The sequence below is a fragment of the Spodoptera frugiperda genome, chromosome 6 (assembly GCF_023101765.2).
Source record: "Spodoptera frugiperda isolate SF20-4 chromosome 6, AGI-APGP_CSIRO_Sfru_2.0, whole genome shotgun sequence".
Classification (NCBI taxonomy): domain Eukaryota; kingdom Metazoa; phylum Arthropoda; class Insecta; order Lepidoptera; family Noctuidae; genus Spodoptera; species Spodoptera frugiperda.
In genome coordinates this window covers 5,629,980-5,646,404 of record NC_064217.1, presented here as the reverse complement: position 1 = coordinate 5,646,404, position 16,425 = coordinate 5,629,980, and the positions used below count along the sequence as shown (strand labels likewise).

The window sequence follows — 16,425 nt, the reverse complement described above, 5'->3', positions numbered from 1 at the left end:
ACACATTAGTCTTTTTAATCAGCAAAATGAAACTGGCTGTGGCGTTATTGGCTCTGGTAGCGGTCTCGGCTGCTAAGAACATCGACTTTGAAGATGTGATCGATTTAGAATCCAACCCAGTATTTGGTTATCATGAAAAAATCGGTGCTCCATTGGCCGAAAAGATCCGTATAGCTGAGGAAGAAGCTGCACTTAACCCATCCAGGATTGTGGGTGGTGCTCCAGCTCAGCTCGGTCAATTTCCCTACCAGGTAAGCAGTTTATTCAACACGTATTAGTATAAAAAATCTGCTTTAACTTTTACATTAAACACTGGTAAGCCTAATGTTTGAATTTTACGCTTTAACAATATGAAATATTATTTTACAGGCTGGTCTCATAATCATCTTGCCATTCTGGAGTAGTGCTTGCGGTGGTTCCTTGCTGAACACAAGGAAAGTGATTACTGCTGCTCACTGCTGGTTCGACGGTCAATCTCAGGCCATAAGTTTCACTGTGGTCCTTGGTTCAATCAATCTCTACAGCGGTGGTACAAGAGTGTCTTCTTCCAATGTTGTCATGCATCCCAACTGGACTCCAAGTCTAGTCCGAAATGACGTTGCTATGATCACCTTGCCTAATGCTGTGTCTACCTCAAGTAAGTAGTCAAAAATTTATAATAAATATTAATGTTATGAAAATACAATCATAATACATTTTGGAGAAAATTATGCCAAATGAATTCAAAATTGTAATTATCGCTATTCAAGGTTACTACTTAAAGTGGAACACGAGATAAGATGAAACGTAATCAATGTAATACTTTTACATAAAGCAAATCTTCGACATGAGATAAAACGAATATGTACATTTGAAATAGTTTTTAGTTATTAAAGAATACATCTTATTTACAGACAACCTTTCTCCTATCGCTCTGCCATCTGGCAATGAGCTCAACAACAACTTCGCTGGCTTTACTGGTACAGCATCCGGTTTCGGTTACACCAGAGACGGTAAGGAAATTATCAATACTAAAACTATCGACAATTATACTTATATTTTGAAAAAAAAATACTTCAACTTCGTACAGAATTCATTATGATCTTACATTAACACTGAATCACTGTTATAATGCACAATTTTATACACCAAAAATAAGTTCATTGTATGGAAATGTATAAAGACATTAATTTTAGAGAAACCTACCATTTTATACTTTTTCGTAGAACCAAATTATATAATAATTTACAGCACATTATTTCATAAAACTACTTCGATCTCTTAAGGAAAATTAGTAATTCTTCAATAAATTCTGTTTCAGGTGGAAGTGTGAGCCCGACCCTGAACCACGTCGACTTACCTGTGATCACGAACGCTGTCTGCAGTAACAGTTTGTTCTGGTACGTCCAGGATTCTAACGTTTGCACCAGCGGCGCTGGCGGAAGAAGCGTGTGCCATGGTGACTCTGGTGGTCCTCTTGTCGTCACCAGCAACAACAGGCGTATCTTGGTGTGTATTCAATTTCAATTAGTTTAACCCTTTAACCACTTGTGTCACCACCGCTCGTGTCGTGTTGCTGCGACAGAGAACATGGATGACTTTTTCTATCGATTTACACAATTGCTCCTCTTTATTTAGTGTTTCATATTCTTCGATTGGTAGCCGCGCGCTAGGGGCACGGTAATTGATATTTAACTAGGCGCTTAAAGGGTTAATAAGACTACATATAAAAGTTATAGTTCTTAAGACTGATTTACCTGCTTTTAATTCTTGTTACAGATGTTTTTTCATAAGCTTTGTTTCACTACAAAATATTTTATTATACATTTTAAGATTAGAGACTAGTTTGCATCGTAACCGAACAATCCATTGTCGTTGGTTAAAATTAACTTTGAACTTCATTTTTATTATTATTTTAATTTACAGATCGGTGTGACCTCTTTCGGACACTGGGACGGTTGCCAGAGCGGTAACCCTGCTGCCTTCGCTCGAGTCACCTCTTTCATCAGCTGGATTAACCAAAACCTTTAAATAAATAACAATAGAATAAAATTTGATAACAAATTGTTTAAATGTAATTTCATTTTTGCACCTAACCTGGGTATCTTCAAAGCCTGAGTGAATAGGTTGCTTATGGGCAGACGTGCTCCATCGTAAGCCACATCATCACTTACGTTCAGGCGAGATAGCAGCCAAACGTCGGCCCATTGAATGCAAAAAAATGCATCCCAAGATCATTGCCTTTTAATTAATAGACAAATAAATACTGTATCTCAGTTATCAAAATCAGCTCCTCGACTAACTATACTTGAGGCTTATCGGTGATAAATATTCCAGTTTAAAAAAAAACTCAAAACCTGTTTCAATTCAAATATCTTTATTATCCTTAATTACATAAACATTATCTTCTTAACAAACGTTCAGCTTCGTGGTTGCAATCCGAATGCCTGTCGTTGCGAACGTAAGGTCCTCCCTCATACCATAAAGAGCCATCAGACTACCACAGATGGGGCCCAGCAGGGCTGATGCTTGATCCGGAGCTGCGCACTACCTGCCGGGTTTACTAGGGCTCCGGCTCAAAAAGCAGTAGTAGGATCGAGGTAGTTTTAGTCAGTAAGTCTGTCACTCCCTCTCGCCTCGTTCAAGGTAGGAGAAATCATTGGTTGATTTTCCACTCTTAAAAATGGTGCTCCCTACTTAAATGATAAACTAATAACATTTCATCAAAACGACCAGAAGTCCAAATGAACAAACATAATTTTATTAAAGAAATATAAACATTTGGTAAATACATTTACATTATTCTTGAAATAAACATTTTAGGAATCCAGCCCTTAGCCCACGCAAAATAGAACTATAATCATAACCTAAAGGTAGGAAAACAAGTTTTTATTAAATTCACAACTTTTATTTATGAAGCAATATAAAATAAAATTTAAACAAGCTTAGCGATAGCGATTATAACAAGCAGCTGCATAGCGATATTGTTCGATTGTGATTAGCGCCATCTATTAGTTAGCGTTCGAACTACCATAACTACATACAACTCTTAGTTGTCAATGGACATATTTTATACGAGATGTTGATGCCTAAAATGATTTGTACAGTCTAATATAATTATGGCATAAAAATATTATTTAATTTCTCTTTTCTTTGTTATAATAATGTGCTTTAGAGGATATAGTACCTACATGGTGTTATGTTTCATAACCAAAGTTAAGTAAGTAAGTTCATTCGACAAACCTTATTTAGGTACTACATATTTAAAACTAAGTGTTCATTAGTCAGACGATTACTACTGTTTATTCTTAGCAATTAGGCGTCCGGTAACCTCACGAAATACAACGCAAGCGTTATTTCACGTCTGTTTTCTGTGAGGCCGGGATATCACTCCGGTCAAGCCGGTCCATTCGTTTCGAAGTATGACTCTCTCTCACTTGAACACACAGTTACTGACTAAAACAACGTAGATAATTAACTAATAGTGCAGTGTATACAGTTTTACATTGCAAAGCTCAAAGGGAAATCTGCCTGATTGATCTATGTCTCCGTGTAAGCCTGCTGGCAGAAGACCAAAAGTATAAGAAACTATTCTTTGTTAATTTTTATTCTTTAACTTTATTAATATAACTATATACTTAGGTTACAATATTATTTTCAACCCTATTAACTAAATAAATATAATAACTATAACTAAAATGCACAGTTGGCGCGGTGGCTGGGCAACTAGCTGCCGTGCAACGTGTAGCGGGTTCAATTCCCGCACGGAGCAACTCTTTGTGTGATCCACAAATTGTTGTTTCGGGTCTGGGTGTCATATGCATGTGAACTTGTATGTTTGTAAACGCACCCACGACACAGGAGAAAATCCTAGTGTGGGGCAACGTTTTAATAAAAAAAAAGAAAGAAAATATTTACAACTTAAAAATACCTTAACACATTGAATGCCTTGGTGGTCACAGGTAACCGACGTTAGCGGAGGATTTGCCTTCAACAGTTTTCTATTGGCAGTCAAACACTTAAAAGAAATTGCAATTCCAATTCTAATTCTATTATTATCAACCAGTCATAATTATTATTTAATATGAAAAATGTGTATATTCTTCTCAACAATTTTATACTCCAGGTATAGTTCGTGTGGGTTCAATAAAAGTCCAAAACTAAAAGGTAAAACGTTGTGTCTATATTGTCTTAGAAATGTATAGTTCACTATTAATTAAAAATAAGCTAAAATATTGAAATGGTGTGATTAAGACGTACCTGACGGACAGACATAGTATCAGTGACCAAATCAAATATATTTTGCATTTTTATTTGTGTCAAACATACAAATAAAAAAATGCAAAATTGTTGATTTAAGCAATTAAATATTTTTTTATAACGTGACCACAGTACCTGAAACTCTACATTAATGAATGAATTTCGGCCGATAGTATTTAAAAAGTTATCAAATCAAAACAGGAAAATTTAATAACAAATATACCATTACATGATTGATTATCATGTAATGTGGGGGTTTTCCGATTCTCATAATCCCTTATAATCCTTTGATAGATATAGTTTCAAAATTTAGATTTAAATCGCATTATCTAACAGACAAATATATAAAAAGGCACTGCTTACTGTTGACTTCAAATTGATTTTCTCATTACTGGCAACATGAAGGTCCTGGCTGTGACTCTATTGGCTCTGGTAGCGGTCTCCTCTGCGAGGCACATCGACTTCGAAGATGTGATTGATCTAGAGGAAATCACTGCTTACGGTTACCACACCAAGGTTGGTGGTCCATTGGCCGAGAAGATCCGCATCGCTGAAGAGGAAGCTGCTCGCGATCCATCCAGGATTGTTGGTGGTTCCACTGCTAGTCTCGGTCAATTCCCATACCAGGTGAGTTGATTAATTTGTGTTTTATATCACAAGTCATATAATTGTCATTCTTTCATGTTGGTGGATGATGCCGCCCTCGATAGATCGATCGACTTTTGGAGCGCTGGGATTATTTACTAACCCTGGATCTACTAACTAAGAGGGACAAAATGTATCCAGACTATAATAGTTTTAACTTATTAACCAGCCATTAAATACACTCAATGCGAGTTTCTGTGAGTGAGGTTTTGACCAAAACTAATCGTAAAATATTCTACAGGCTGGTCTTATTGCTGCTATGCCCGCATGGAATGGTGTGTGCGGTGGTTCGTTGCTGAACAACAGGAGAGTACTTACCGCTGCTCACTGCTGGTTTGACGGACAAAACCAGGCTAGGAGCTTCACCGTAGTACTTGGTTCAGTTCAACTCTACAGTGGCGGCACTAGGATGACAACTAGCAGCGTTGTCATGCACGGAAGCTGGATGCCCAGCCTTGTTCGTAACGACATCGCTATGATCACCTTGCCTTCTGCAGTATCTACTAACAGTAAGTATTATTCTAAATACCTCAAATGAATTGACTATATATTTAGAATACTGTTATCTAATAAATTGTAAGGACTATCCTGATTCTGATGTATTTCCTATTTTTCCAACAGACAACCTGAACTTCATCGCCCTGCCCTCTGGAAACGAGCTCAACAACCAATTCGCCGGCGCGACCGCAACTGCATCAGGCTTCGGTCTCACCAGAGACGGTAAGGAAGTTATTGATGTTTTTTTTTTTTAAGTTTAATAAGCATTTTCTCCCCATGAATAATGGTCGTGTTTGCCTAACAATTGTAAGTTGTTTATTTCGGGAGCAACCTACATAAATATTATATTATAAACTAAATAAATATTATACTCTTGTTTTAGGTGGAAGTGTGAGCGGAGCTCTCAGCCACGTCAACTTACCTGTGATCACCAACGCTGTATGCCGCAACACCTTCTTCTTAGTTGATTCTACGAACGTTTGTACCAGCGGCGCTGGTGGCAGGAGCACTTGCAGCGGTGACTCCGGTGGTCCTCTTGTTGTGACCAGCGGCGGCAGACGTATCTTGGTGGGTTAACCTTTTAATTTTGAACATTATATCAATTTATATAATGGTATTTTGTTTACGGATTTTCTTTGGAAAATGGTAATATTAACACATCACTTATTAATCTGTACCGAATGTTTGGCCTAGTGGCTGGACAACCAGTTGCCACACAACATGTCGAAGGTTCGATGCCCACAGGGAACAATTCTTTATTTAACCAACAAATTGTTTTTCTGGATTTAATTAAATATGTGAATCCTGTGAATCCTAGCATGTGGTTGGACTCTTATAAAAAAACTAATGTGTCATTTTCTTATGAACAGATTGGTGTGACTTCCTTCGGACACATTGACGGCTGCCAGCGTGGACACCCCGCTGTCTTCGCCAGAGTCACATCTTACATCAACTGGATCAACCAACGTCTTTAAATATATGATAAGTCTATAAATTGGAGCAAAATGACAATTTTATCTTTTGTAATTGAAAAACGATTAAAAACTTACGACATTAACAAAAAATATCTTTGTTTGTTTGCCAGTTCAAAAAAGCCTGTTTTACCCTGTCTTTATTTCACAAAATGTAATAATAATTTTACCATAACTTTCGTGAGACATACAACGCGACAATCGCCGCGTCGTGTGTCGCGGAATGTTGCTCATGAATATGAGCCTCTAGCATGGCTTGAAACTAGTCGAGTTATTCGTCAAACAGTCACGTGAGTAAGCCGATAACATAATAATTACAATGTAATAATGTGTGATATGATAACATATTTACATTCAATTTAAATCTACTTATTTAATCGGAACAACATGATACCATCAAACACATCCTGTAAAAAAAACCAAGTCTCGCACCTAAGTTTTACCTACCGTAAAAAGTTGTGAGATCCATGTAATACCAAGTCGATTATTTTATTTATTCCCTACTTAATAAACCTTATGTCTTAAAGTATTATGTAAATTGTTGTCTTATTAATATTACATTTATTTTACGTTTTAAATAAAATAGATTGACTTGGTCATCGCAAGTAATCATGCAATAGAAAACAATAAAATACGAGAATGTATAAACATTTCATGCGATGGCCAAGTCAATCTATTTTATATAAAACGTAAAATCAGGCTTCTTGTTTTATTCACAACGAAATTATAAGCGTTCGAAATTGACCTGAATAGCTTCTAAAAAGGATGGTATGGCCGTGCCGGTTTTTGTGTTCGACTTGGCGGGAGCACTACCGTGCCCCCAGATTTTACGACCAGCCACGCAATCGTAATGTCTAAAGGTGTGTCCAAACATAGCGCGGCATTCAAGCGCGGCTGCCGCGCGCGGCTTGCCACGCTATGTTTGGACGACTGCCGTGCGCGGCAACCGCGAGCTACCTGCCGCGCACGACGTTCGCCGCGAACGGTTTTAGTGTCGCCGCACACGGGCCACACGCGACAGCCACAAGTGCCGCGACAAGAGGCAAAAAACGGCCACAAAAGTAGTTGAAGCGCGCGACATCCACTTGTGGATGGATTGTATCTCTGATATAAATATTTCTATATCCTATTTATCTACCTATATGAACCACAGACTACGTGCGTGCGTTATCGTTGGCTCCAACAGGTTTACGCGCGTACCGCGCAAAGTGGCGTGTGGCGGCTTTTTGTGTCAACGTTTAGTCGCCGGTGCGGGCCACAAGAAGCAAACTGCGACGATTTGTGATTTGTTGAAAGAGTGGTCGCATTCAACACTGCCTTTCTTTATTTATTCTTCTACGTAATTTTCGAATAATAAGCATAGCGACATTACACGCTGCGGGTCTGCAGACGGCGAGCAAGGGTAGCTCGCCGCCCGACCAGAATCAGACCTCAGCGTACGGCGCGTCGCGTTCCGCGCGCGCCTTAAAGAGCCTGACCACCACATATGGGGCCCAGTAGGGCTGATGCCTGATCCGGAGCTGCGGACAACGTAAAAGGTTACCGGGGCTCCGGCTCAAAACAGGATACGGAACGGGGTGGTTTTTAGTCAGTAAGAGTCTGACACTCCCTCCCGAGTCACCCAAGGCGGGAGAAGTCATTGGATGATTTTCAACCCTCAAAAAAAGCGACATTACACGCGGCCGCTTTCATTGTAGTGTGAATACGAAATAAAGAGCGCGGCGTGTCTCGGACATGCCGCGCAGCACTGCCGCGCAGAAGGTTTATACTAGTCGCGCGGCAAATTTGTGTCCCGCGAATGCCGCGCGTAGCTGCCGCGCACGTTGCCGCGTCGTGTTTGGACACACCTTAATGCTACTAACTAAGCACAGAATAGGAAAACAAATATTTTGTTAATTGTACCACCTGTTTGTACAGTCATTGTACCTTAATGAAAACGGCTCGTACTCCTCAAATAGGAACCTGATGAAATAGCGTTTAATTTTGACTGAATTCCTTATAATAGAGAGGGATTCTTAGCACTACATTACAAAGCGCCCGCGTTTCTTTTATTTTACTCAAGTACCGAGTGCCCTCTTGCCGTTAGGTACATTTTATAGGTACGTAGAAATGACGTATTTGTTATCTTATATGAAAAAATAAAAAATAAGTGTCTAAAATGACTAAATAAAATTTTAATTTTCATATCCCGTCATCATCCCTATTGTTTGTAAATATATTGTTTGCTTCCTAATTAGATATGTGAATTAGATAAACAAATAAGCGTAAACTTTCTTCGGAAGATTTGAAGTTCGATTGTGTTAAGCGCCATCTGTTAGTTACCGTTCGAACTATCATAACCACATACCACCACCTATTTTTTAGAATGACAATGGACACATTTTAACCGAGATTTATATCTTGTGCATTCTAATACAAGTATGGCATAAACATTTTACTTCATTAGTTTTTTTTTTGCAATAATGTGCTTTAGAGAATATAGTGCGTGATATGTTTTACAACCAAAGCTAAGTAAGTTCATTCGACAAATCTTATTTAGGCACCACGTCTTTAAAAATAAGGGTTTATAAGTAACACGATATTAGTGCTGTTTACTAGCAGGTTCTAAAGCGTAGATTCGTGTGAAAAAAATGTAAAAAAGCATCGTTAACATTACTTTTTTTTATTTTAAACAGCGTCATTAAAACAAAAGTTTAAAAAGTATTACGAACACTTCTTAAATTAGCTTTACTATAAGATAATTTTCTTGTAATTAACTACTACAAACACTTTTTTGTGCTATTACCGGGTAAACGTGCAGACATACCACCTGATGGTAATCAATCGCCGCCGTCCATGGGCACCCAAAACTCCAAAGGCGTCACAGTGGTGTTGCCGGCCTTTTGGGAGTTAGAAGTTTAAGGGTTGGTTGGGAATCTGGGATTGGGGAGGAGGGTAATTGGAGCTCTGGTAACCTCACTTTCACTACCGAAGCTTTGTTTCACGTTGCTTTTCTGTGAGGCTGTGGTATCACTCCGGTCGATCCGGCCCATTTGAGTCGAAGCATATCTCTCTCACACTTGACACACAGTTACTGACTTCAAACAGTAACAATGGATACAATTTAACATTGCAAAGCTCAAAGGAACGTCTGCCAGATGGATCTGTCTCTGTATAAGCCGTAATAAACCTCCTGGCAGGAGACCAAAACCATAAAAAATACTAATATTTATTAATTGAAATCATTTAATATCAATTGAGCATTCTATTATCAACCAGTCATAATTATAATTTAGTACAATAAATGTGTATTCTTATCAAACTTACTAGACTCCAGGTTTAAACCTGAAGAAAATTCGTGTGTTCAATAAAATATTCAAAAATAAAAAGTAAAACTTTGTCTCTATATTATTGTGTTAGAAATACACAGTTCACTATTAAATTAAAAATAAGCTAAAATACTCAAATGGTGAGATTAAGATGTACATGAAATCAAATATATTTTGCATTATTATTTGTATCATAAATACAAATAAAAAATGCATTTTTTTGATTTAAGCAATTAAATATTTTTTTAAATGACATGCATGACCACAATAACTGAGAGTCTCTACTGCAATAAATGAATTTCGGCCGATAATATTCAAAAAATTATCAAAATAAAAAAGGAAAAAATGAATAACAAGTGTGCCTTTATTGATTGATCATCATGTAATGTGGGGGCTTTCCGATTCTCATAATCCTTCATAATCCTTTGATAGATATAGTTTCAAATTTAGATTTAAATCACATTATCTAACAGACAAATATATAAAAAGGCACTGCCTACTGAAGACTTCACATTAATTTGCTCATTACTGGCAACATGAAGGTCCTGGCTGTGACTCTATTGGCTCTGGTAGCGGTCTCCTCTGCGAGGCACATCGACCTCGAAGATGTGATCGATCTAGAGGTCATCACTGCCTACGGTTACCACACCAAGGTTGGTGGTCCATTGGCCGAGAAGATCCGCATCGCTGAAGAGGAAGCCGCTCGCGATCCATCCAGGATTGTCGGTGGTTCCACAGCTAGTCTCGGTCAATTCCCATACCAGGTGAGTTGATTAATTTGTGTTTTATGTTACAAGTTATATAATTCTGCAAACCTTTTTCCCGTTGGTGGTTGTTGCCGCTCTCGATAAATCGATTTTTGGAGCCCTGGATCTACTCACTAAGACGGACAAAATATATCCAGACTATAATAGTTTTAACTTATTAACCAGCCATTAAATACACTCAATGCGAGTTTCTGTAAATGAGCTTTTGTCCAAAACTAATCCTCAAATATTCTAAGCTGAAATAATATTCTACAGGCTGGTCTTATTGCTGCTATGCCCGCATGGAATGGTGTGTGCGGTGGTTCGTTGCTGAACAGCAGGAGAGTACTTACCGCTGCTCACTGCTGGTTTGACGGACAAAACCAGGCCAGGAGCTTCACCGTAGTACTTGGTTCAGTTCAACTCTACAGTGGCGGCACCAGGATGACCACTAGCAGCGTTGCCATGCACGGAAGCTGGATGCCCAGCCTTGTTCGTAACGACATTGCTATGATCACCTTGCCTTCTGCAGTATCTACTAACAGTAAGTATTATTTTAAACAAATGTACTTCAAATGAATTGGCTGTTATCATTAATCCATCACGCCGATTGCAGTTCTGGTGGTAATATATAAATATTATTTCAATAACAATAGGTACCTACACGAATATGATTAATAATAATCTTATGATATGTTTGGAATACTGTTATCTAATAAATGCAAGGATTATCCTGATTCTGATGTATTTCCTATTTTTCCAACAGACAACCTGAACTTCATCGCCCTGCCCTCTGGAAACGAGCTGAACAACCAATTCGCCGGCGCGACCGCAACTGCATCAGGCTTCGGTCTCACCAGAGACGGTAAGAAAGTTATTGATATGTTTATAAGGTAGCCCGAAAAAAATGTTTTATTAAGACTCTTTATCTCGACTTTTTCTATTATGTCTTGACGAATATAAGTTGTTCTTAGATCCTTAGTAAAGTTTATTTTATTTGTTGGTTTTTGAGTTTTCTACTTTAGCTATATGTAAATATTATGTTATAAACTAAATAAATACTATTATTTTAGGTGGAAGTGTGAGCGGAGCTCTCAGCCACGTCAACTTACCTGTGATCACCAACGCTGTATGCCGCAACACCTTCCCTGTCTTGGTTCAAGCTTCGAACGTTTGTACCAGCGGCGCTGGTGGCAGGAGCACATGCCAGGGTGACTCCGGTGGTCCTCTTGTTGTAACCAGCGGCGGCAGACGTATTTTGGTGAGTTAAACTTTTAGTTTGGTCATCATATCAATTATCGGGATTTATCAAAGAATTGTTCCACACGGAACAATTCTTTGTCTGATCCACAAAGTGTTGTTCTGGATTTTAGAATGTTAAAATGCATGTTTGGCACATGTAAAAATTCTAGTCTGTCGCTAGGTTCTTATAAAGAAATAAAATAATGTGTCATTTTCTTATGAACAGATTGGTGTGACTTCCTTCGGACACGTTGATGGCTGCCAGCGTGGACACCCCGCAGTCTTCGCCCGAGTCACATCTTACATCAGCTGGATCAACCAACGTCTTTAAATAGATGACAAGTCTATAAATTGGAGCAAAATGACAATTTAATCTTTTGTAATTGAAAAACGATTAAAAACTTATGACATTATTTTAAAATCTTTAATTCTGTTGTTGTTGTTTTTCCCTGCTTTATTTCACAAAAGTTTATAATAACTATCGTGAGACTTACTAAATTAACTAAAAATCACAGTTTACTTCCGTAAATTAATGGAAAAAAGCTCTACTAGTTTCGAGTCACAGATGACTTATCACCATGCGTGTGCAGACGCGGTGATGTCGCTCAGTCTACCGTAGTAAATTCTACTAGGCTCTACTACAGTACCGCACCCTACGGTGCGCGTCGTAAAGTCTAATGCTACTAAGCACAGGAAACAACAAAAATATTCTGTTGATTGCACCACCTGTTTGTAAGGTCATGGTGTCTTAATGGAAACGGCTCTTACTCCTTAAAGAAGAAACTGATGAAATTATTTTTGACAGAATTCCTTGTAATGCAGGGAGAGACGACTGCCTTGTTGGCCGAGTGGTTGCAAGTGCGACTGCCGGGCAAGGGGTCTCGGGTTCCATTCCCGGGTCGGGCGAAGTATTACTGGGCTTTTTTCGGTTTTTCGAAAAATTTCTCAGTGGTAGCACGGAGTCTGGAAATGTGCCCGGTATATGGCAATAGGCTCACCACCTATTACATGGGACTTACAACATAAACTGTGAAATGTGGGTGTACATTGGCATTATGTGCCATAACGTGCACCTCTGCCTACCCCTTCGTGGATTAAAGGCGTGAAGTTATGAATGAGTTATGAGTAGCGCCCCGAGAACACGGTGGAGCATGCGGTGGCGGTGTGCGCTGCATGGGCAGAGTACCGCCATGTTCTCAGGTCCGGTCCGATTGGTTCAAGCCATGGTGCGGAGCGCAGGGGCCTTCAGACAAGACATAAGATAAATCCTATAACTAATAAAAAAGACGAAGTTATTTGGTAACTGTCGTGTCTAAAGCAGTATATTGATAACATAAATACGGTAAAATGAATGACCCTACCTTTGTAGTCAACGGGTGGACTCTATAGAGTGTTTATCCACTCCAAATTGAGTACGCATTCTTATTTATTAACAAAGGAAGAGGTTTTCATATCGTATAAGAAGCTTTTTGCACTCCGTTCTTTTAAAAATAAACATCAGTTGGCTATCATTGAGATTAAGATAAATGAACTGATGAAAACATCAGTCATCCCTATTACTACTTTAAGGGCTATTTAAAAATGAGTCTTTAATATATCAATCTTTGTGTTATCAGCACGAATTCACGTTATCCATAAAGAAGGTATCTATATAAGAATGCACAAACAACTGTTCAACACATTAATCAGTTGAATATTGTACTGCATAATCCAGATTTCAGCATTATTTGCTAATTACTGTCAACATGACGTTCTGGGCTGTGACTCTACTGGCTCTGGTAGCACTGACCTCTGCAAGACAAATTGACCTTGAAGATGTGATCAATCTAGAAGAGATCACTGCATATGGCTACCACACTAAAGTTGGTGGTCCGTTGGCCGAGAAGATCCGGAAAGCTGAGGAAGAAGCTGCTGCTGAAACGGGGCCCTTTCCTGCCAGTCTTGGTCAATTTCCTTATCAGGTGAGAAGTGCTAATCACGTATTTACTTACATGTACACTACATACCTAAGTAAACAAAGCTTCTCGTGGCTCTTTATCAAATTAACTTGATCTGTGGAACTACTGTTATAAGTAACTAGCGATCTACGAGTTTTATATCAACACATCAATAGCCTATTAGAGGCCACTGTCTACCAATGGCAACTTCTCGTATGAAGAGATTTGAACATTTATCACCACGCTTGCACAATGCGGGTTGGTATCTACGAATATAAACTTATCTAATTTATTGATAGTAACCAATAAGAACCTTTTTTTTGAGTGGGGAAAATCATCCAATGACTTTTCCTACTTCCTACGGTGTGGCGAGAGGGAGTGTCATACTTTTACTGACTAAAACCACTCCATTCCTACTCATGCTTTTCGAGCCAGAGCCCCAGTAACCCGTTAAGCAGCCCGTAGCTCCGAGGATAGGCTTAGACAATAAACAAATCAAAGATCTTGGAAGGCTCGAAAACAACCGTATCAAATCGTAAGATGTCTCTAACAGAACTCTTAATAATAATTGGCAGGCTATTCTTTTCATTGACCTAAATGGATGGAGATATAGTGTTTGTGGCGGCGCTTTGCTCAACTCAAGAAGTGTACTTACCGCTGCTCACTGCTGGTTTGATGGACATATGCAGGCCAGCAACATCACAGTTGTTCTCGGTACAATTGATTTGCTCAGCGGCGGCACCAGGATTGTTACTGAAAGCGTTGTCACGCACAGTGGCTGGAATCCTTACCTCGTTCGTAATGACATCGCTATCGTTAACTTGCCTTCTGTAGTAGCTGTATCAGGTAAGTACAAATATTTTCTTTTTTTTTTAATAGAATATTGCACACACTTGGATTTTTTGCAGTTCACATGCACATGACACCCAGACTCGAAACAACAATTTGAGGATCACACAAAGAGTTGCTCCGTGCGGGAATCGAACCCGCTGCACGTTGCACGCCTACCGTGCAGTATTAAAATAATATAATATCTGATTATTTCAGTGCAGGTGCATACATTATTTGCGAAATTTAAAAATTTAAAGATGTATTGTTACGCGATGTTAGTGTCATTAAAAGCCTAAGAGAAATATATTTATCGGTCTTTTTTTCTACAGATACTATAAATTTCATCGCGCTGCCGGCGGGTAGTGATCTCCAGAACTCATTCGCCGATGCTATCGCTACTGTAACTGGCTACGGTCGCACTGTAAGCGGTAAGACATTCATTAATGTTGAAATTTATTGATATGAAACATACAGCTCAAATGGACTTGCAACTACTTTAATTTGACTAGTTGTATTAAGAAAATTGTTATTTTATCCCGCAATCACACGATGCGAAACGCACCTAATCCTGATACGTACTTATGTAAGAGTGCTGGGTGCTTTAAGCTTCAGGATCAGACACTGTTATTACCATGGGCCCATAGAATTTTTAGATTGAACTGTCAGAACTTTTGTCCAGTACATATACTTTTTGTAATCAGTATAACTTACGTATTTCAGGTTCAGGAGTGCTTCACGGAACTCTTCACTACGCCAAACTCCCGGTGATTACAAATGTTGAGTGCCAAAATAGTTTCCCTGGTTGGGTGCAGCCTTCAAACATTTGTATCAGCGGTGCTTTTGGTGCAAGCGTTTGCACTGGTGACTCTGGTGGTCCACTTGTCGTCGATAGCAACAACAGGCGTATCTTGGTATGTTGTCCTTTAATCTTTCGTAAAGCGTACCTTTTTATGGATTGTTTTATTAGATTTTAAACTTTATTGTTTTGATATAAAGACGATAATCCCATTAACAAAATTATCAGAATCCAATGCAGGTTCATCTACTGGCTACTTGTATAATGTTCATGTTATGGCTTAACTTTTTTTTTGTGACATGGATTCATTCATTATATTGATCTCGTTTTGTATTGTGTTTCTTTTGAAACAAAAAAATACTTATTGAATCTGATTTTGTGGCCCGAGTACAACACCGCCATAGTAATAGATTGAGAACAACTGGAAATTAATTAGATGTAACAATTTAAACACGTGTGTAAAAGTTTCATTCTTATGTATTTTCCTTTGAAAAATAATATTGTCATTTACTGGATTAGGCTAGCCATGATAAAATTAAGTTTATTTCGTATTATTTTACAGATGGGTGTGCTTTCCTTCGGACATGCTCAGGGTTGTCAATCGGGTCATCCAGTAAGCTACACCAGAGTGACTTCATACATAACCTGGATTTTGTCTAATCTTTAAATTAAGATAAAATAATCTTTAATTTTTTGGCCTTGAACATGCCAGTAACTTTTCTATGGTTCAATAATAAAAGTGTAATCAATGTATATCATTTCTTTTATTTATTAAATCACTTATAAGAGAATATTAGCTTTCGAGTTTTTTGTTTAAAATATGGTAATTTTTTCATAGTAAATTCTTAAAACAAATAAAGTAATCTTTATGTAACTTTTCCGTTAATTTAATTTTGTAACACTTTATCCTATTATTTATATACATATAGGATAAAAGATATCCTTTATCCGACTACTGGTTCTAAGCCCAAAGTCTCAGTCATTCTTGAGTTATAAATATTATAACGAATACGACTTTCTTTTATATACATTTACCAATCGATGAAAATTGTATGGGTAAAACAATAAAAGTCCCGCATCATATTACATATTTATAATTAAAATCAAGACTGATAAAAATATTTTATATAATATCATATAGCATTAAAAAAGCTTTTGCTGTAATTGCTTCAACGGACATCATTCGTCCATATTATGTTTTGATAATGCTAT

The 16,425-nt window shown here is 38.1% G+C and overlaps 2 protein-coding genes across 2 annotated transcripts; both read left to right on the top strand.

Annotated features, from left to right (window-relative positions):
• LOC118267872 (collagenase) lies at positions 1 to 2,052 on the top strand. The gene is made up of 5 exons (XM_035582119.2): positions 1 to 251; positions 370 to 637; positions 894 to 992; positions 1,301 to 1,488; positions 1,906 to 2,052. Exons 1-5 carry the CDS (start codon positions 27 to 29, stop codon positions 2,008 to 2,010), a joined length of 885 nt encoding a protein of 294 aa, XP_035438012.2. The 5' UTR covers positions 1 to 26; the 3' UTR covers positions 2,011 to 2,052.
• A 2,543-nt stretch (positions 2,053 to 4,595) lies between these two features.
• Positions 4,596 to 15,966, top strand: LOC118267873 (transmembrane protease serine 9-like). Its single transcript, XM_050694489.1, has 10 exons — positions 4,596 to 4,866; positions 5,126 to 5,393; positions 11,174 to 11,272; positions 11,481 to 11,668; positions 11,876 to 11,972; positions 13,357 to 13,610; positions 14,162 to 14,432; positions 14,747 to 14,845; positions 15,138 to 15,328; positions 15,776 to 15,966. The coding sequence occupies exons 1-10, from the start codon at positions 4,639 to 4,641 to the stop codon at positions 15,878 to 15,880; spliced, it is 1,800 nt and encodes a 599-aa protein (XP_050550446.1). The 5' UTR covers positions 4,596 to 4,638; the 3' UTR covers positions 15,881 to 15,966.
• The last annotated feature ends 459 nt before the right edge of the window (positions 15,967 to 16,425 follow it).